Source organism: Apaloderma vittatum, unplaced genomic scaffold, assembly GCF_000703405.1.
Source record: "Apaloderma vittatum isolate BGI_N311 unplaced genomic scaffold, ASM70340v1 scaffold13316, whole genome shotgun sequence".
Lineage (NCBI taxonomy): Eukaryota > Metazoa > Chordata > Aves > Trogoniformes > Trogonidae > Apaloderma > Apaloderma vittatum.
The window spans coordinates 8195-30314 of NW_009720080.1; the positions used below are offsets into that span (position 1 = coordinate 8195).

General features: G+C 39.0%; 1 protein-coding gene across 1 annotated transcript; it reads left to right on the forward strand.

The window, feature by feature from the left end:
• The first annotated feature begins 6740 nt into the window (after nt 1-6740).
• Nucleotides 6741-20564, forward strand: CIB2 (calcium and integrin binding family member 2). The gene is made up of 4 exons (XM_009870887.1): nt 6741-6847; nt 14236-14383; nt 14480-14675; nt 20139-20564. The coding sequence occupies exons 1-4, from the start codon at nt 6758-6760 to the stop codon at nt 20158-20160; spliced, it is 456 nt and encodes a 151-aa protein (XP_009869189.1). The 5' UTR covers nt 6741-6757; the 3' UTR covers nt 20161-20564.
• The last annotated feature ends 1556 nt before the right edge of the window (nt 20565-22120 follow it).

The window sequence follows — 22120 nt, forward strand, 5'->3', positions numbered from 1 at the left end:
AACAGCAACGGAGTGCTTCTCTGGACCTGCTGCTGACAGCCTGGTCCGTTCTGTACGGTCAGTCTCTGGTCAGGCCGTGCCACGACTCTTCTGAACTGCTTGTGGGATTGTCCATCAGCACTTGCTCCCCTGCTTCATTGTTCCAGTTAAGCCATTTTGCTATTTATTTTCTGTGAATTTGCAGAGCAATCTAGAATTTGCTCTTTGAGATGGTCTTGATTGTAATGTTAAAGTCTTTGAATGCTTTCCTGTTGTTTAGGAAAAAATAGGATATATATTGCTGAATAAAAATGCTTTCCCTTTATGACATAAATCAAGTGACTTGGTACAATGAAGGCAGGACCAGAGTTGGAGGGATGTTTAGTAGGTTCTAAAGGTTGCTTATTTCTAGTCAATGAGCCATTGCAAGCTTTTGTCTTTTGTTTTCATCATTCCTTCAGCGCAGAGTTCTTATTACAAAGGCAGCCCAGCCAGCTGTGATGTGTTGTCACTACATTTAATGGTGATAATTTATGTACATCAAGCCAAGAAAGAGCTGCTCTGTGTTGTAACACACCTGCTGGTGACCTTGGGTACAGTCTGACTTTCTTTCAATAGCAAGTTAATACTATTGCTGCAGGGTGTAGGCTTGGAAATACCTTTTTTCAGGTCTACACGGGTATAGCTGGACATGTTGTTATGACTTTGGAGACATCCCAATCAAGCTGTGACCAGCAAATACCCACAACTTGTCACCCCCACTGACTCCAGGATGCTACATCCTTGAGAAGTGGGGACAGACAGACTATGATCTACCTTTTTTACCATGTAAATTATCTCACACATGGTAGAATGGAAGTAAGCTGCGTTTTTTCTGAACACAACTGTTCTCATTTTCACTGCCTGAAGGGCAGCTGAGTTGATTTAAGAACTGCTACTGCCTCCAGTGATAAGGCTTGTTCTGCCCTTACTTAGCTGATTAATTCAATAGAAAAGGTATCCCCCCATTTACTTGTGCAGGCAGGACTTCTGTTACAACTGTATCAGTTACCTCAAGGTGCAGACTGTGAAAACTCCTGTGTTTTCAAAAACATCAGGTCCCTGAACACCACTGCGGTTTCTTAAGTGTTCGTGCTTATGCAAGGGAGGCAAGTGGGTGGGTGGGCTTGATTGAAATTTCTACAAGGGCATGTCAGCAGTTTGGGTTTAGATTTGATTAAAACAATACAGAATCATAGCCTTAATCCCTGAATACAGTACATTAAGCTTAAACATATACCAAACCCTGTGGGAACAGGGCATCATCAGTAAATGTAATTTATCATTAAATTTATGACTGCATTCCCTCCCACTCTCATTTTTGTGAAGAAAGACACTAGTAAACACTGCCAACTTTTTCTCTCCAAAAAGCCTTTTCTCTCTGGGTCACAACTGCTTCTGATCTGTACAAGTCACCTGGAGTGCCTTCTACTTGTATAAGAACAGGAGAAATATTAGAGCCTTTAGCACAGAGGTTTGTTTATTTTCTATTTACAGTTAGTAATTAATGTTGTTGAGATGTGTTGGAACAGTCAGTACTCTGTACAGTGCCAGTCGGTGCCACATTTGGGAGCTGATGACTGACTCACAGCATTTGTCATAGTGTGGCAGTGGTATGACAGGTTGATGCAGTTACGTAGTGCACAAAGGCAGGAGGATTATGGGTGTAAAAAACCTTTATGTCTACTGATCTTTACCTTGTATTGTAGAATAATTGATCAGAAGTGCAGTTTCCTTACCAAAAAGTATTCACCCAGTGTAACATATACTATTAAGTAAACAGAGGTGTTGCTGAAACTCATGCAAAAGCCACTGTTTCTCCGTGTGACATGTGGCTTTTTCAGAATCCTGCAAGAGGCTGAGGCAGCTTTGTTATTTTTCCAGCCTGTTTTCTGCAAAGTCTGATCATTTGAGAGCCTGGAAATCCAGTTTATCATAGAACAGCGCGTGGTGTCCTTGAAGAACTTTGCAGCATAGAGAACTTTCAGTGGGAAAAGGTGTTCCTAGTTTTGGTTTTTGTTGTTAAGTTGGTTGGGGTTTTTGATATTTTTTTTTATTTGTTTATTGTAATACAAAGGATAATGGAGCTTGTGCAACATAATAATGGGTTTGGAACCTAAGCTAAAGAAATCTTATGGCCTTTTTCATTGTAATGTTAGCTAATCATGCCACGTAATAAGGCTATCGTAAAGAGAGTTGCAGTATCCTTGCAGATAAAAGCGTATGAAAGACTATTTTATTGCTGTAATTTAGTTTGTAGGAGTTGGACCACAGCCACTTCCTACAGACTCATTGGAATGCTTTAGTGTGAAATCCACTCAGGTGAAAAGCTCTTGTACTTGCAGATCTTAGAGCAATTTGGTGAATTAAAGGAAGAGCTAGAGAGAGGAGAACAGGCTGTTGGAGTTGCCCTCAAACATGCTGCTAACTCCTTAGACATTTCTGCCTCCATCGTCTGCCCTCCAGCTGCCTCCAGAAGAGCCTGCTGTGCCCGAGGCGGTGTGCTGGAAGGCTGTCTAGTTATTAGTGCCTGCCAATCCTTTCTGCTCATCTTCAGAGAAAGACTTAATTTTAAATGGAAAGGCTGGGAACACGTTATCTCAACAGATCTCTGTAAAAATAGATGTTGTCTGCACTGTGGATGTTTCTGAATAAAACACAGGTCTGGAAGCTGCACGTATTCACGTATATAGATAGGGACAGTCATATGATACAGTAAAGATGCTTTACAGGGGAAGTTATTTTCTTGCCTTTTTTTTTTTTCATTACCTCCTGTCCCTGGGCATGTATTTCCCTTTTCAATTCTAAAAATGTTCTGTCAGCAGAGGTGGTGTTCAGCTCGCCTCTTCTGGCTGCAACTCCTTGAAGAAAGAAAAAAGAGGAATTACTTCCATTATAATCTGTGGTAGGAAACTAAATGAATGTGGTTTTATTCTCTGTCTTTTGGCAGTGCTTAGCTAAAACCCAACCCCTTCTGAGGGACACTTTGAATATTTTCTTAGAGATGCTTTCTGAAATTAGTGTATTTACATAGTGTGGAGCTGTAAATGTGAAGGAGTAGTATCGTTTTTCTTCAAGGAACTGCAAAAACTCAATGTCTGAAGATGCAGAAGCACAGTAAGAGAGAATGTGTCCATCTTGGGTAATTGCACTTATCACGGTGCCATCAGGTGGACACACTGCAGTGCCTTGTCCACAGTAAAACAGGAGTGCTTTTGCTGGCCTTATACTACAAGACACAAATAGTTGCTATCTATGGGGCAAGTTCTAAGATCCAATCTGAAACCTATCTGCTCTGCTAAGTGCCTTGCAATTAGCAGCACATGACCTTCCAGCTGAAAAACCAGATATTGCTTTCAGCTGCTGGAGAGTTTGGTTTAAGTTCAGTACAATTGTTTAAATTTCTATCAACAAGATTAATTCTGTCAGCAAGAAGTGATGGGTTTACATTGCACTGATATTGCATGTTATAAAGAGACTAAATCTTTTTCCTGAGAGAAGGAATGTAAGTAAACACCTGAAGAAGAGCTATGGCTGTGCCTGCCCTGCCGTTGATCTCTCTCCCTCTAGGCCAGAGCAAATGGCACCTGGGACACAGCGCTGCAATCTGTCTTGCCTTACAAGAATATTTCTGGTTAGAATTTCTTGCTCTGTGGATACTGTTTCAAAATTTCTTGGTTTGGTGAGCATCCTAAGAAGCTTTAGTATTTCTGTCAAAATAGTACTGAGTACCAGGTCACTGTGGGTCACAGTGGTGGTAGTGAAGTGCTTCTTTATGTACTGGTAATAAGTGCTTTTTATTTGTCATCTTAATATTCAGTCTTTATTGTATCACTGTGTTATTCCCGGTACTAAAGTAACTTTAAATTCACACTGTTGCGGCTTTTTTATTCTTGTTATTAACAAGTGTTTGTTTATTCTTGTGATACGCTTGTGTCTGGGTAACAGATACTTATCCCACAACATTTTTAGACTTCTCATAGGTTTGTTCCCAGTAGAAATTGACCCAGCTATTTATATTTTTATTTTTTTACAAATAAGAGGTTTAAGAGTTTTTTATTGAGAAGGAAGAGAAACTACATACCTTGCGTTTTAGATCAATATAATAAGCTTAGTGAACCATGACACACAGATCATTTTATTCCAACTCCTTCTGTGTCTTCTGAAACGTATGGTGGAGAATTCCTTTAAGATACCCATCTCAGCATCTGTATTCATCGTCCTATTGGAGGAGACAAAGCAAAGACAGAAAAGTCATACTAGAGAAAGTAGAGAAGAAAGTCTTGGCAGTTAAAATAAGCAGGCATTGCCAGCTAGCGTGTTCTGAAATGTTACCCACAATGGTCAAGCTGTTCCAGTGAAGAATGCTTTATTTTCATTAAGACTAGAACACCATTTCAGTATTTTAGCTTTAAAAAAACCCAACAAAGCCCAAACAAAAGCTTAGATGGGTATATGATTTGAAAGTTTCGCTTTCCTTTAAGTGCTTTTAAGCTTTTTTTTCTGTTGTATTTAGGGGCATCTTTGTAGCTGCTGTTTACAACGGAGATAGTCGGTTGCTGGGTTGGGAAATGGCTATTGCGTCTTGAATTACATGGTATTTATGAAATGCCGGGGTGAGCTGTGGTAAGCAGCTGAAATATGCTTGGATCAGTAGATATTTAATTTCCTGTATGGCACAAACTATTGCTGCACAGTGTAAAGACATTGGTTTCCTAAGATCCAGAAAAAACGTGTTTCTACGTGCCATTTCCTGTGGTTTTTGTGTCACATCATAAACACGAGCAAGGAGATGCTGAGAAAAGAGATGCCTGTAGGTTATCTTCTCCTTGTTTTTTAAATTCATTATCCACATTAATCTGAAATAGCTCAGTTGCTTGTGGGGCTGACTGCGGGGTTGCAGAAGCTAAAGCTGGAAAGATGAAGATGTGAGTGAGGCATTACTCCCTGTATTACCGGTTTGTTTCTGTTCTGCTGTATAAAACGTGCCAATCGCTGTTTGCAGCTGTTGGTGTACCTAGTGAGCAGCTGGGGATTTTCTGTGAAAATGGAAATAAGTCACAAAAGAAATACAGCTTTTGAGTATCTATAAGTAGTACACATGGCCTAACGAGAGACCAGAATACTCTTGTGTTTCCTATAGAAAATGTGGTGACGTTACTGCTTTCTGCCCTAAGCAGTTCATGGGCTAGGTATAACAACATTTTCACATATGATAAAAGTTATATTTTATAGTACATGATGCTTTTCCATGTTTTCTGTGAACAGCACCTGCCTAGTCTTCCTTCCTCCTCTTTTTACACGTACAGTGTTTCATAGAGGACTGAGAGGCCCTACCTTTGGGCTGAATATGTTGATCTCTGATTAATCTTTGACATGAGAGTACAGGTGTCCCCTCTCCAACCTTTTTGTGCTGTTATTTAACAGTCTTGGATTCTAGAGATTTGTCTGCCAGAATGAGGTATCTCTAGAATCAGTAAATTAGTAAATCAGCAGAATTAATCTCTCCAATGTATGAATTGCTTCTAGGCAGGTTGTATTTTTCTTACCAGGCAATTTCTGTCTGGAGTTTGTTGGAGAACTCAGAATTTGAGATCCACTGGTGAGTTTGAATTGGGTACCTATTTTCCTTATAACGTTTCTATTCCTAGTTTGAGTGAGCATCCAAGTGAGAATGAATGTGCTTAAATAGTTTTAAAATTTACATCCCGCTTAATGTGATGTTTTCTTCACATATTGCTGTTTTCTCTTGGCATTTTGGGCTATGCTTTTGCATTCATTCACTAGAATATCTGGAGACAGCAAATAAAGTGTGAGATTAACACTTGTTGAATTAATTCAATTAACAATTGAAAGTAATGCCATAGAGACATTTGTGCAGTCTTTGCCTGGGTTATGTGTGAGACTGAGACGGTTTTTGTATTTTACTGATATTCAGCTTCTAAAGCTTTAGAAACATTGATGTGTATCATGGCCTCTGACCCTTTCCCAGCTCTGTAACAAAACTTTAGCCTAACGCTGTTAGCATGATAAGCAAGCTTTAGAGGGTGAAACGAGGTTTATGAATGTTTGACTTGCACCTCTCAGGAAAAACACTTGTTTATTGTCTTTAAAATATGCTAGTTTGATGAATAACTTGTGCTAAGAATGAGGCATGAAGTGGAAATTGTTTGTTGATGTAAGCAGGCAATAGAATTTAAGACTAAATCTGCCGTGTTAGTGAGGCACGGGTAGGCAGAGGGCTTTTTTAATTCAGAAGTAAGATTTCCCAAGGTTGTTGGTAGCATCATAGTTGCGTTTTGTTGGGCTTTAGAATTCTTTGAGCTGTACACAACAAGTTTTTCTTGCATAGTGCAGATCCACCAGTAATCTGCACTGAGATGTGATCCCTGCATTATGCTCACGGTGTTAGTACATTACTCCAGGCCTACTTCTTCTGTGCACCCACCACTATGGTACTTAAGTGTTACATGCAGGTAGTGTGAAACATCGCTTAGTTGTGCACCAGGAAGTTACACATGGGTGTGAGTAGCAGTTATGCTGGATACTGCATCAAAGCCCTCTTTTTTACAAAAAGATGGGAATTTGGTGGGCTCAGACTTGTGCACTAAAAAATAATAATTAGAGCTGCAAGACAAATTTGTGTCTGATTACTGTATGAATGGAATTGGTTATTTAAAATTGGTTATTGGCTGTTTTCTTTCTGCTTGTTTACAGGTTGCATGGCCGATACCATGAAATGGCACCAAACGTTGTGCCCATGGACTATACAAAGGACCCAGATGTTAAACTACCTATGCAGCTTATAATAAACATGCCTGAGCTAAAGGTATCACTTCTGACTGCTTACAGACCGTATCTTAAGTTACGCAGCTTGTCTGCCAGAGGTTCTTGCCATTTGAGTTTGATATCCTGAAGTAATGTGGCATGCTGAGTCTTCTTCCTGTTATTGTCCGGGGGCAAAACCAGCACAGAAACTGAAAAATATTTAGGTGGATGTCTTTCTTGCAGAAGTGGTTGGGATAGATGTTAAAGGAGATGAGTAGGAAATAAAATTAAATTCTTTCCACATCAATCCCTTAGAAGCTAGTGGGATCTCTGAGTGAAGAGCTGGTTAGAAATCAGAAAGGTCTTATCTCAGTGTGTGCGTAGGAAATTTGCCAGAGGTGTGGAGAACATCGCTGATCCAAAGTAAAGATTTTTTCTCCTTTTTTCCTCTATTGTTTTTCTTAACTATCAGGAGTTTTCATTTTTCATGGAGTCGTTACGTGACAGGAAGTGAAGAGGCAGTCCTTGTAGCTACAAACAAGAGAAGCAGTAGGCATAAAGCAATCCGTGCCAAAAACATGAGGCAGTATTTGTTTTTATTATTTTATCAGTTCAACAACTGAGTATGGTTTTAATGGGACAAATATGGATTTTCAGCATTTATTTTTTAAACAGTTCATTGAATTATGTTGTCTTTGGTTTTGTGACTTTCGTATGCATACAAATGACATCTTTAAATTACGATTATGTAGAAACAACTCGTTTGCTGTGATAGCTGTGAATATAAAATTATCTAATCAGTTTTTTTACTAGCTGGCAGGATCAATAGCATGGGCTTCACAAAGAGGGGAGCATCTTGAAGTATTATGATTGTCTTCAGCATCTGCTATTTTTGCTTATGCATAAATACTGAATTCTTATCTTTGTGATAAAATGTATCATCCTCAAGGGTTTTTGATTCCCTCATCTGTCACTGCAAGTACTGTATCTCTGTAACACGTCTGCAGCTCATTCATCTTAGGTGCTTGTACTGACAGTGGTAAGGACAATCAGTATTTCTTATTTTTTATGTTATTATCTCTGGGATCTTGATAGTGCAGTATGAAATTCTCTAAAGAGTTAAACTCTGAAGGGTTTAACTGCCAGATGGCTGATAGCTTCTTCGTGAAAAATCAAGACTGCGTTCAGAAAACAAAGTGAGGAGCTATAATCGCAAACGTCCTTTTTGGCTTCAGTGATACAGGATTGAACGCTTAAGGAACAGCTCGTTCTACAGAACCTTTAGAGATGGGAGACTACTATGTTTGCAAGACAACCTGGTGCTTAAACTAAGATATAAACCAGAATTTTTCTACTGCACTGTGATGAGATGCAGGAGCACATCTTGCTACCGTGGCAAACTGTGGTGGTAATGATAATAGACCTCCTAATAGGCTTCCGTAAGTAAAGTGAATCATAATCTGTCTCCTTGCGCTACATCAAGACACTGAGGCTTTCTGACCCTGCTTTGCAAGATGACTCCAGGGTAATGGAACTTGATTCTATGAAAATAGTAGGGCAATGTTCAGTGTCAGATTTTATACTAATTCTCTCCTAGGGCTGTGGAAGAACCGTAGAACTATTCCTGTCAAGCCAACCATTTCATTTCAGGAATTCCAGCAGTTCGTAGAAAAAGTGCCTTCAATAGCTAGTGAGCTTGTTTGCAGTAAACTGTCAGTTAAAGGAGACTAGATCCTCTCCATAACTCTTTCAAAACATTGACACTGAAAGATGTTAATGTGTCACACAGGTTCTCAGTTATAACCAGGGTCGATCTTGGTCATGGATCATTTTGCAATTACCTATCCAGACGGGAGAGACTCTTCCTTAGAGTTCATTTTTGAAGCAATGTAGGTAGTAACTCCAGCTCATACACTAAGAAAAAAAATATCATTAACATTTGCAACTTGACCAGACTACTAAATAAATCGTTACGGTGTTTTCTTTCTTCAGTAAATTTTCATCAAGGTGAAGACAAAGCCAACATTTAAATCTTAAAATAGAAATAAATGAACTAAATGTCTATTGAATTCTAATAAAATTAGTGATAATTTCAATGCACCTGGCTTTTTTCATATACACATTACATTTCTAGTTACTGGCAATGTTGAGCTCAATACCACTGCAGGTTCTGACAAATGGATAGAATCAATAATGCACTTATCTAAATTAGATTCTGCTACTACGAAGAAAGAACTTTACTTCGCACATTAACGTTTTCAGACAGGATTTTTTGTGTTTCAAATTAAAAAAATATGCTGGTGGTCACTCACTTTAATTGGTAATGAATTATTCACTAACTCCTGATGCTTAAAAGTTGAAAGTCAGGACAAGAAATAAATAAATAAAGAAGGGGCAGATACTTTGAGTTGATTAGGTCTACCATTACAGTGAAGTTAACAGGGCTAGTTTACTCCATCTGTTTCATTGCAGTCTCTGTTCTCTAATTTTGATGATCTTGGTTAGACAGGCAGCAGCCTGGTAAGTTAACCTTAGGGCACATGGGCACCGGTGAGATTGCAGCAGTTAATATTGCAAAATTGTAGCAATGATATGGGCTGCAATGATATGAGACCATGTAGAGAGCGAAAGCAATTTTATTTCCAAACAAGACTGGTTTCCCTTTCATTCCCTCTGTCATTTCCACAGAGCTAAATGTGGGAATGTAACCTGATGACAGAGAATCACGTATGATCTGTAGAAGCGGGTGAGTGGCCATCTTCTTGGTGACACGTACGTCCCTAGCTGTCTGAATCTTCAGAACAGTGCGTGACCTGTCTCTGGTTGTTGTCGTGTAGAGCAATCCTTCTGTCAGGAGTTGGTCAGAAAAGAACTGCCTGGAGGTGAAGCATTTTTGTTTCATTCACTTTGCAGTCTGTTGCTTTCTTTTTTTGGCTCGTGCAGTAACTTCATTGATCCTTGCAGGCCTGGTCATTAGTTGCAGCGGTGAGTAAGGTAGTTCATAAATCCACACAGCACTGAAACAGAATGACCAGCAGGCACAGGAATCGGTCAGGCGAAAGAGAGGACACACAGGGAACGCTGAATTGATCACTCATTTGAGAACCAACATTAGCACCCTGTTTTTGGTAAGTTTAAACAGAAATGCACACGAGTTACTTCAAAATAAAATGAGAATACTTCCTGCAGTTTTAATGGGATGGAATTTTAGAAATTATTCCAACAAGTCCTCAGTTTCAAAGCTTTCCATGTAATGGGCAATGACACCCAAGAGAGCAGGCTTATACTCTTCCCAAGCCCTCACCTCTGCTCTGGCCGATCCTCGCCTTTAGCTCATCCCAGCTTCCTTGTCTCTGCATCCTGTTAGTTGTTTCTAGTCATGATGGGATGTTTCATCCCTTTCAGACCACTGTTCTTGCTTCTCTGAAGGCCTTTTTTAACTGTGTGTCTCAACTCTAAGCCTGCCAAGTGTAGTAAGTGAGGGCCTTTTTCTCTCCGTTGAACTCCAAGATTGTACCTACCCGATGGTCTTTAGCAGTACTGCCTGCAGTTTCCTCTTATAGTTAATGAATCAGTTTTCATTAAAATGCCTTATATTCCCATGATGTTCTGTTATGTTCTGTAATACTTAAGCAAATCTATATGCAAACAGAATTTTTGGTAATTTGGCTGTTGTGGCCATAGTGCAGCCTTCAGTAAAGAGTTAAGCTCGTTGCTGGACTGTCTTATGTTTCTGGTTTCTGACAGAATGACATGATTGTTTCTTGGAAGATGTAAATACACTGATTTTGAGGAAGAAAAAAAAACACAAAAACCACAACAAAAAACCCAAACCCAAGCAAGAAATGTGCTTTTATTTGCTCCAGGGACAATTTGCTGTTGCACTTACTATGCTTCCCTTCTGAAGCACAAGCATCTCCTGTGGAGGTCTGGTCATGAACAATTTGGCCATTTTTTATATTAATGTCTGTCTGATAAGAGTTTGTATATTTATTTATATTTTTTTTTAGGAATAACTCCTGAAATTTGAGAAAGGTTTGCTTCTGATCAGTTCTGAACAAGTCCTCATTAAAGCATCCAAAGGGATTCTGTCTTTTAGTAGTCTACAAAGCCAGGCTGTTTTGTTCATTTAAATATCTAGTGGGAGGTGGCCCTGCCCGTGGTAGCGGGGTGGAACTGCATGATCTTTAAGGTCTCTTCCAACCCAAACCGTTCTATAATCTTCTTTAATGTCAGTGGAGACTTCTGTTCAAATACAAAAGAGAAAATGGTCATCGTGTTTCTGTGGATATAAAACTGAGAAACACTTTATAATGACTGTCCGTCACCTCCAGCTTAGTTACCTTAACTCATCTTACAACTTTACTTGCAACCTCTTATTTCCAAAACGCAGTCAGCTTGTGAAAATAGGATACAGGGCTTTAAATTAATTTGTCAAGCTGTGAAATGGATGGGGCAAAAGGACAACTTAGCGCTTTCCCAGAGCTCGAGATGGAAGCAAGAGGATAGGGTAAAACAACAAGCAACTTGGTAAGATTTAGCTGCAATCTCAGGAATAAACTCTACAACAGTTTTGTAGAAAACCGATGGCCTGTGGCTTATTGTCTGGTGTTCTAGGTCTGTGTGTTGGAGCAAATGCAGCATGACATTAAAAAACGTTGTCTGAGAAAGTGATTGTTGAAAAGACATATGGCACATTTAGGGGGATTATCTCAAGCCGCTACAGCAGCATCGATCTGCAAACAGCAGTTTTAGCTGTAACAATTCTTTATTGTTTCTGTCTCCCCTCTTATTTTTTATTGAGAGAGGACAGAAAAAGCTTTTTAACAAGACAAGTGTACATTTTCAGTTTTAAAGGAATTATTTTTTAAACAATTAGTGTTCCAAGGAAAACAATCTAAAAGCAACAGTATTGTTCTCCCCTTTATTCCCTTCCCCCATGGCTTTTCCTTTAAATATGATGGAACCCTAATCTCTGCTCTTTAGAGTAGAGGTAATGAAATTACAGGAAGGATGTGAAAAGTATCTGTGGAGGTAAGCTAATACTTTCCATTGTCTAAGCCACAGATATACTGCCTGAAGACAGATAATATGAGAAAGTTGGAGGAAAGAAATCAATATGAGGAAAGATTTTATTTTTCATTTAGGTTTTAGAGATCCATTTGGCAAAGAGTAACTTAAGAAGTATGCTTAAATCCATTTAATTCATTGTTAATTCATCTGTATTTTCAAGACCTCTGACATACCAAAGAGATAATTTGTCTTATGCAACTGCAGTATGCTTATTCGGTCAGAGAGATCGTGCCCAGCATTTCTAATGCAGAAAGTCCTGGGTTTGATATTCACTGCTCATAGGGATATTTGCACCTGCATACTCTCTGCTGGTTACCCAATGCTGCCTCTAAGATGTCAGCTTACAGCTGGTACCATGACACTTACTCTGATGAGATTTGTTCCAAATAAATCAATATAATATTTTAGAAATAAAAAAGGCATTTTTTCTAACATGTTTTCTCACTCGCTCTGATATTTAGCATTCTCTAATATTAAACATTTAACAGATACACCAGGTTTTTATGTGCTTTTAGAAACGAAGTGGCCCTTTTCCGTATATTTTGGCCCAATTGAATCTGTCTTTGCCACATTAATAAACTGACAATTTGAACCAGTGGAATCAGCTGTTTTCCAGAGTGTCTGCATGTGTATTCATACCACAAACAGGGATCTTTCTGAGCATCCAAGTCAGTTACTTTAGCCTTAGCAGTACCCTCAGATGCACACCTGCTGGTCTGCTCTACCTCCCCTTCACATTGTGCACATGATGTGGTTGTTACGTATCCTTTTACAATGACTTTCAACCATCTGGCTTATTCTGGGGTGTTGTTTTTCATTTTGAGACTCTTACGAGATGTGACCTTGCGGCTTGTTTGAGGCCGTTGTCTTTTCAGGCATCCTTCTTCTCTACTCTGTTTAATTTCTTTTTAATTTTTATTTACCCTAGTTTTATCTTCATCAGAGCAGTGAGCTTAGCCTTACATATTCAGCTCAGAGCACAGGGAGCCCATTCACCTCCCATCCTTTGAAATCTCTAGGCATGCTTCTTTTTGTGGAATTACTTGAGGCATCGAACGCTGCAGGAGAATTTGCCTTTAGTATTGACTCTTTTAATGGGTGGTTATTTGAGCCTGTGGCTCTGTGTTCCCTACTTCACCTACCCATTAAAACAGCCTTATTCCTGGCTATTATCGCAGCCAGAAAGACTGGAGAGATCTCGGCATTTAGTAGTGAATTCTGAATCTTGATTTTCTCAGGGAATTATGCTCCCAATGTCTTGGATCTCACCCATCCTCAGCGGATCGACACACATCCTTGTATGGTTTGTCGTTAGGTGGATGTTTGCCTTTTGGCAGACTCCAGCTAATTTCTACCATGGAAGTAGTCCTAGAGTGCAAATTGTAAGAGCCAAAGACATCTCATTAGATAGCTGATGTATGCTGAGTGCTTTCTTGCCGCTAAGTGGAAACCTCCTGATAGAATCGGGTGTGCTCTCTGAGGAGAGGAATGGCCAGTACAGCTTAGGTGAAAAAGTAGCTCGAAGTTCTGGCTGGGATGGCCACTGAAATTTGTTCTTAAATTTGCCAGGCGACATGACTTGACAAACATATGTAGGTGTGGTATAGCCTTGGTCAATCCATGCCATGGACCCAAATGTCTGACCGTTTCTCTCTACTGGGAACCAAATACACTGCAAAGGGTCGTCCCATAGTGGGACTCTACACCTTGGCCAAGCACCTGAAGGAAAAAGGAAGGCTGCTTTCCAGTCACTAGGTGTTCCTTGGAATGGCCATGTACACCATCACACCTCACACTTCTCTTACAGAAATTAAACTTTTGTACATTACGCTTGTCTTTTAAGAAGATTCCTTAAAATCCTTTCATTATTTGAGGCTATAACAAAACATATCTTACATATTATCTCTGCGTGGGTGACAAATTTCATTATGCTTCCACGTTCCCCATGGTTTCAGTTGAACATCTTTGTCTTCAGCTCTTGTTGTAAGCTGCTGCTCACCATTTAACAGTTGTTGAATTTCACTTCAGAGGTAGCTGTGTATTAGTGGTAAGTAGCGCAATTTTTTTAAGGTACTTCATGTTCCTTTCAGAGGAAGGATGCTGCATGAGTATAAAACATCAGTCTGGGCACATAACTGTGCTTTATTTTTTAAATCTGGATGAGAAGTGGTATTATGCAGCAGCATGTTCTACTGATGCTTTCTGGTAAAGCATGCAAATATAAAATTTTAGGTGCGTTTCGGAAGAAAAAAGTTGTCTTCAGAGAACCAAACACAGAATTAGATGCTTATTAACAGGGAGCCTGCAGGGTTTTTTTGATCTTCCAAATACTAAATATACATATAAAAATATATAAAATGTATCTGATTTTCACAGGAGAATCCCTTCAAGGAAAGGATTGTGGAATCTTTCTCAGAAGATGGAGAAGGGAGCCTCAGCTTCAATGATTTCGTGGATATGTTCTCTGTGCTCAGTGAAATGGCTCCCAGAGAGCTTAAAGCAATCTATGCCTTTAAGATCTATGGTACTGTACTGGCATGCTTCTGTCTGCCTCTTCTGTTTGAAGTAAATGCGGATGAAAATTGTTGGTGATCTTTTCTTTGGTTCTTTTATTGCTTAGATTTTAACACAGATAACTTCATTTGTAAATCAGACTTAGAAAAAACCCTCAATAAGCTGACCCGAGAAGAGCTAACAGCAGAAGAAATCACTTTGGTTTGTGAGAAGGTGATAGAAGAAGCTGACATGGATGGTGACGGGAAACTAGGATTTGCAGATTTTGAAAACATGATTTCCAAAGCACCTGACTTTCTCAGGTATTGTTTTAAGAAAAAGATAGTCCCTTGCATTTTTTTTCAGGTCTTTTCTTTAGGATATCACTATGTAATGTAATACAAGAAATATGAGACGTAAATACTTTGCTAGAGAGCTGACTAGAGGATGACTTCTCACCCTGACTCAGCCTACTTTTCTAGAACATATTCCAGTTCGTTTCTAACTTGAAAACTAACAGCTCAATGACTTTTAATGATCTCTTTTTTTTTTCTCCCCGCACCATTTGTGTGATTTCTTCAGGAAAACATCTTGATCTGTTATAAGCTCAGATTGCTATTGCTCTCATGGCTAGAACAATGCTATCTGAATGGGAATACGTGTCAATATTGTAGACATGTTACAAATATACTTGGAAACACATTGATCTTGTGCGGAAAATGTGTGTGAGAGAGGACATTACAGTGGTACAGTTCATGCTGATTGCAGAAAATCAATTAAAATGATTAATTACTGCAGTCTTTCTTCACTGTTCATCAGGATTTTTTTTTATAACTGTGTGGGGTTTTTTGTTGCTGAGTTTCATCCTGAGTTTTGTATTTAAAGAGACCTTTTGAAACGGACAATGACTTTTTCTGTTTACATATTAATAAAGCACTCTACATAAACTTGTAATTAAGGCAGTTACTTAAGTAATACAAGCATAGAGCTTCTTTAAGAAATTACAGTAAACCAGCCAGCAAAATAAAATGCTCTCCTATTTTTAATTAGAATCTTAAATCCACTGGCAGAGTAGACTGAAGCTAAAACATATGTTTAATTTCTCCTCAGATTTCAGTGGTCTGGATTAACTCTGTCTAATAGTAAATGCTTGATAACCTGGAAAAGTCTTTTTCATAATCTTTGTTCATACACATAGTTAAGTTGGTAGTTTTGCTGTTTGTCTGATGATAACTTAATAACGTACAGGTTCTAACATCTGGGAGGATAAATGGTCCAACAGTTGCTGGACTTCAGGCAGGTATACAGTGTGGTTGTAAGTTGTTTTGGGAATGTTGGAATTAGTAAATTCAAGTTTCTGCAGATCCATGTCTCCTGATTGGAGACTGATATCTGGCTGGTATCTGAGAAGCAGGTTAGTTTCAATTTTTTTACTGCAGTTGAGGCACAAAGACGAGTTCACCTATGTAGATTTTTCTGATGTCTGGAAAAGAGGAATTACTTAGTGTCTTTCTCTGAAGAAGTGGAGCACTCGGAGACTCGTTTTTACACTGTTACCTGCTTGCAGGAAATTGGCAGAAACTTAATGATCTTTCAGTCACACATTGTTCAATTCTGCCAAAAGATTCAGAAGTTACTGGGGAGGATTAACAAAGCTCATGGTCAGACCGATTGAATAAACTGTATTTTCACAGGAAATAAGGCTAAACATTACGATGAAATTAAGTCAGATCAAAATTTGCACTGATAATCTTAATACTAATGGTGTTTAAAGACTTTTAAGTGTCCTGCAGGACAGTTTATTGCTTTCATAAATAAAATTCCTGAGGAAAGACATTATAAGAAAATAATTCTACAATAAAGCATGAGGACATGATTCCTGTGAACCTTGAGAAAAAGCAGCGTCTCAAGAGGCTATGCTGCAAAGTTAATGTGAATGTCTTTTATACGTTAGGCATTCCTTGACTAATCAAGTGTATCAGTAGAAACTCTTCCAGCAGAGGATACATGTCATCATTATGGTGAGGCTCAGCTGAGCAGATATGCTAATATTTTTGTTTACATGTATTTCCAGCTAAGAAAATGTTTTCTTTATACTGTTAGCCTTATAGAAGCTGCTGGGATCAGGCAGAGTTTCCTTTAATCAATCAAAAGGCTGTGCTGTACCTACAAACAAATCTGGTAGGGAACAGAAATGAAATGTGAGGAATTGAAGGCAGATCTGAAGACTCAGCAGAAGGTGCAGTTTCAGAAGTTTCCTGTGCTGTGTCTGAGTTTACTGCTGTGTTGTAGAGCCAAACTGCTGACTGAGAATTCCAGGCTGTGGATGCCGTGTAGTCCAGTCATTTCCTGAGAAAGTAGCCAAGAGGAATATTTGCCACTGTAACCACTGGAATGACTGCTATAATTATTTTTCAGGTTTTGGGAAGGTGAGGAAGTGAGTGGACAGACCCAAATACTGGGTACACAGCAGGGCAGGAAAAGGAGTACAAAGAGGGATGAAGTGAGAAGTACGGAGCTTGTTGCAGATTAGGTGAAGAGAAAATAGGGAGGGAGGGATCACTGACAATACTGATAGTCTCAGAGGACCATGCTACCAAGTATTGGAAGACTGGTTATCCAGTTGCTCAGTTTAACGTATATGCTTTGATCCATGTTTGTGGCATGGTGACCTCATGTTATCAAGATGTCTTCTTGATGTTCAAGCTGGCAATATGTATATTAAAGCCAGATTTTTCCATCCCTGGCTTAAGGGGAAATGGTAACATCCCTCTCCTTTCAGGTTCAGGAGATTATCTGGGTCACAGGATTCAGCTCTGAAGTTCTCAGGGTTGAGAGCCTCTGACTGTTAACTCAGCAACACCTCTCTCACCACAGAAAAACCCAGTTCCTATTCATGGAGTTCGGTTATACCATAACACTCTTGGACACATCACAGTTTAATGAAACAATACTTCCCTTTATCTTTCCAAATTCATCTCCAGCTCTTACTCATAGCCTCTCATTTTCCTCTCTCCTGTGTCTTCAGCTGCAATGGTCCCTCTGAAGTGATAACCGTAGGCTGTGTGCAGCCGAGCTGAAGGCAGGGCTGTGGAGTTTCACCAATACCATACAGAACATTCAAAGCACAGGACGGGTCTCCATAGCAGATCAACAACCCCCTGTGCCAGTGGTAAACTTATGTCTGAACTGTCTTCTTCATGTTTTCCTATTATACAATATTTTTTCCTCTAAATAAAATTGTCATTTTTGAAATCTTCAGCAGATGCATGGAAGAAACACCAACCTGCCAATTTCTAGAGACAGTCATGATTTTATTTGGTTCTACATACCTCCACTTTTTGTGCCCAATTGAATATGCTCCAGACTTTAAATTCAAGGAGGCCTAAGTGCCCACTGTTTTATTCTTTCAACTGCTCAGCAGCTGTGAAAATTAAACAGCTGGGAACCAAAGCAATAGCCGCTTTTGAAAATGATTGCCAGTTAGCACCTGGAGATGCTGCATCACTGCACTTGTCAGAGACTTTGCTGTGACACCGTGGGCAGTCAGCATTTCTGAGTATCGGATCCCAGAGCACTGTGCTGGCACCTGGTATGTGATCCTTTTGAAAATGCTGACTAACTTACCAGACCCCAGATGATTTTTATTTGTAGAAAAGGATTTTTTACTCTATTCTTTGCCCTTTCCCACCACTAAAAGCCACTTCATGTCGTAAGAGCAGGAAACTTAGGATGCGCTGCAGTTTGGTTTTATCCCTGGCTCTGCCATTGCTTGGGCAGGTGATCTCTGCTAAGTCATAGATCATTTTGTACTCTCTGCTCTGTTACCTGGCACCTGACTGCTGACAAACATTGAGAACTTTTGTATGAACCATCCAACTGTAAAATATCATCATTAAAACAAAGTATGAAATTACTGACGAGGAATACCTTCTTTACCATTTGTGGAAAACCTTTGAAGGCCAGATTCCTATAACCACGTGCACCTCATTTTTGGAAGCACTTTTTTCCCCACAACTCAACATGTTGAATTTTTTTAAGCTGTCATACTACCATGAATACTTAATATCTAGAGAGCAGGTGTCAGTTCTGGCACCATGATCCAGGCTTTGACCTGGTGTGAGCTGAAGTTCATCCACTCTACATTGGCTGATTTTCCTTATCTCATCACTCGTTTCTCAAACCTTTACTTAATGACCCTGTGTAGGTTTAATCTCCTACAGGCAGCCTTTGCAAGCTTTGTGCTGCTGTCAAGCAAATGAAGATGCAGTAAAGTCTGCTTGATGTGCACTGCTGCGCTTGAGGAGTTTTTTTAAGACTAGGAGAAAACACTGCTAGTCGTTGACCAGGGAAGAAGATAGATGCATTTTAGCTGTTAGCCCAGAAGCTTGAGTAACCTGTAAGTGATAATGACAGTTACTAGTTCAGAAAATTTGGTCCTGGTAGATTTATTTCACTCAGAATTGCTATCATTAAGAAGCTGCTTGTAGTTTAATGGAAGTATTAGCAGTCTGAACTGGCACTAGCTAAGTGTTCTGTTCTACAAGACTGGTTTTACGTTTTCCACAGGAAATTGTTTTATAAATCATCCTGAAACTTTAAGCTTATTTGAATGCCTGAGGGTGAAACATACTATAACAACTTGAAATGGAGTTTCAGAAGAATATGGCATTAGTACACCTGGGAACTGCCAGAACACGCAAAAACCCAACAGATTAAACAAAAAGATGTTTTCATATACAATGCTGTATATTTTTTAGTTTCTGGATATTGCCTATGTGGGACCTAAATTTTCAAGAGTTTAAATTAATGTGGATCCCTAAACATTTCTGGAGTTGTGAACAAGATGTTTATAATTCTTTCATTCTAAAACTAGCTTAGTGCTGGTAAGCTCTCTGTATCACTGTATGCTTTCTTTTACAATGCTTAGGCTATAATATGCCAGACTGCTACACATCATGTCTTTCAGTGTCTCCCAGATCAAGTAAATTCCTAGATACAAAGTTCCTAGGGACCACCGTGAATATAAAAGTTTGTCTCCTTCGGGTACATACCACAGAGCTTCCTTCAGTGCATTCCTGATTCAAATGAAGTAGCTGTGATTAAGTTAGAGTTAAGTGATTAAGTTTCTTGTAACACAAAATCCAAAAACTGTACATCCGGAACTCTTCAGCCTTTCAAGTACTCAAAACCTTTCAAGTTTTCTATCGGTGCAGGTATTTACATACAAAAATCCATAATAGTCCCTTCTGATTTCAGTCAAGAAAGGGAGAAATGGGGTTTGTACTGTTGTGACATCGAAGACAGATTACTGCCTAGAGAAAGTGAGCTTTCAGCATGCCCTCTTTCAGTTGTCTTTTACTGTCCTGCTGAGGTACTTAGGAGTTCTGAAGAACGATGGCTGTACTAAGACATGCTGCTTGCCTGTACCACAGTGTAAATAGAAAGAAGATAGCCATCAGGGTCTCTTGGTCCTAGCAAGAGGAACAACGGATTTATCTGCCTGATTTGACTAGTTTAGGAACCCAAATGCTGTGCCATAGAAAATGTACCACTGGGAAACATTTAGCTCTGCTGTATATCCAATAAATAGGTCAATTTATACTTGATTTAATCCAGTGCTTTCCTTGGCTCCCTGAGCTACCATTTTCAGAGAATGGAAATTTCTCCCAGAATGTTTAAATCTTCCTGAGGTCATGAGAGAAGAGATTCAGATTCATTACACTGCAGCTTCCCTTTTGTACTAATGACAAATGTGTTTATGTCTCTTTTTCTTTCCTTTGCAGTACTTTTCACATAAGAATCTGAAGGTGTTTCTGTGAGCCAGTGTTATCAGAAATGACTTGCCAGTCCAGCCTTTCTGAATCTCAGGCACTCTGGGAGCTTTTGTCTTCTAATTATGGCTTCTTAGAACTCATCAGAAGGCACTGAAATAATTCTGGTCTGCAAAGAGAAAGAAGCATCATGTTATCCACAGGATATTTGGAACACTCACATTTTTATCTTCACTGCTGACCAAGAACTCTGGCAAAGATGGTTGGTTGTTGGGTGGTGGGTTTTTTTGGGTTTTTCCCCCCCTTTTTTTTAAACAGGCAAAGTCAGAATATTATTAAAGGTATTTCCACATAGTTTTTATATTTATGAATATTCAATACTGCTCTTTAAAGCGCAAAAAAAAAAAAGATTGACAGAAAGATTAGTTTACGTGACTTTTCCAAGAGTATTTGAAAGAAAGCATGGGCCTTAAATAATGAGATGCCTCTATCACTGTGTTGTACAGCTGGGGGTCTTGCATGGAAATTACCTTAGGCGAAAGGACTGCAGTCAAGATCAAGCTCCCACTGTTGAAGACAACCACATCCCAGGTTTGCCTTTCCATCACTGAAATGGCAGTTGCTGGGTTTGGTGCTTACCTTCAACCAATGTTTTCTGGATTGTCTTATCCTTCCAAAACTTGAAATATTTGCCTTTTCTATATGATAACTGCATACATGACTCATTTCTTTCCAAGATAAAACTGTGTCCTTGTTCTCAAAGGGGGTCCTGCATTTTACTCGTTCTACAGACTGATGATGTGGAATGGAAGAATATGATCACCTGTCACTCCTGAAGAAGTTAAAGAAGCACAGAACTACTGCTAAGGACATGAAAAGACATTTTATTTCTAAACCAGCTATGCAATCTTTCCCATAAAATGCATGAATGCAGATCTGTATTTCTCTTTCCTTCTCCAGCTGGGTATCAGCTAGACCTCCTTTTTTTTTTTTTTTCTAAATTCCAGTATTGTTTAGGTACTGGGGCCTGAAGACAATCAGATGTGTATTACTGTTCTAACAGTCAATAGAAGGGCTCTGTCACTTACATGGCTTCTATATCAAAGTCATTACAATTAAAACTTTTGACGCATTCTGTTGTGCTTTGAGAATTTTTGGGCTTAGCACATACTAATTTCCTTTCTGGTCGTTATTCCAATTACTGTAAAGGTACCTCTTTCAAAGGATGAAATGTGTAATTGAAAAAGTTGTTAAAATAGAGAAATTAATCTTTTTTTACCCTTTCTGTAGGTACACTGCCACGTATCTGCCTCGGAACCTCTTATGTACGGTGAGCTTGCAGTGTAGCTTGCTGTTCAGATTTACACAGTATGCAGCAAGAAGAAATAGTTATCTAGTGGTATGGTTGTACGTTAAAAGTGTTGATGGAAATTTTGGATATTAAAAGTACCCAGGACAGACTCATCTAAGGTAGCCTAGTGAAAACGAGGCATATGTTAGTAATAACACTTATTTTTAAAATAATTTTTTAAGTGATCTTATTGAGTGATGTTTATAGCATTTTAATACTTCCTTCTACTGGTTTCTGTTTATGTAGAGGAATTGGAGCCTGAGTTCTCTTTGATGTATTTACCAAAGTTAAAAATAGCATAAATTGGTCCTGAGATTCAATTCTGATTGACCAAGAAGGTATTCAAGCTTCAGTCTTTTTCATTTTGACTGAATTAAGTTAGCTGTATTAGTTGATTCAAACAATTTGCAATACATTGGCATTAAGAGATATTTATGTTAAAATTATATTCATTTAAATGTCAGCTTAATAGTTTGTGAGTTTTTTTCTTGCAAGACACACATTTAGTCTTGAAAGCCTCATGAGATGCATTTTTGTGTCATGATTAGTATGTATTGTAAAATGCCAGGTTGCAAAGCTCTGGGTCAGAATATTCAGACAAATAGGATCCCTTGCTGGTGACATTAAGTCAGTTCCTTTTGAC

Bases quoted from the DNA above. Each gene is read 5' to 3' on its own strand.
- CIB2 (XM_009870887.1), top strand. From the start codon at position 6,758: ATGGCACCAAACGTTGTGCCCATGGACTATACAAAGGACCCAGATGTT. The intron at 6,848-14,235 runs GTATCACTTCTG...TGATTTTCACAG, and splicing joins TAAACATGCCTGAGCTAAAG to GAGAATCCCTTCAAGGAAAG. The intron at 14,676-20,138 runs GTATTGTTTTAA...TTTCCTTTGCAG, and splicing joins AAAGCACCTGACTTTCTCAG to TACTTTTCACATAAGAATCT.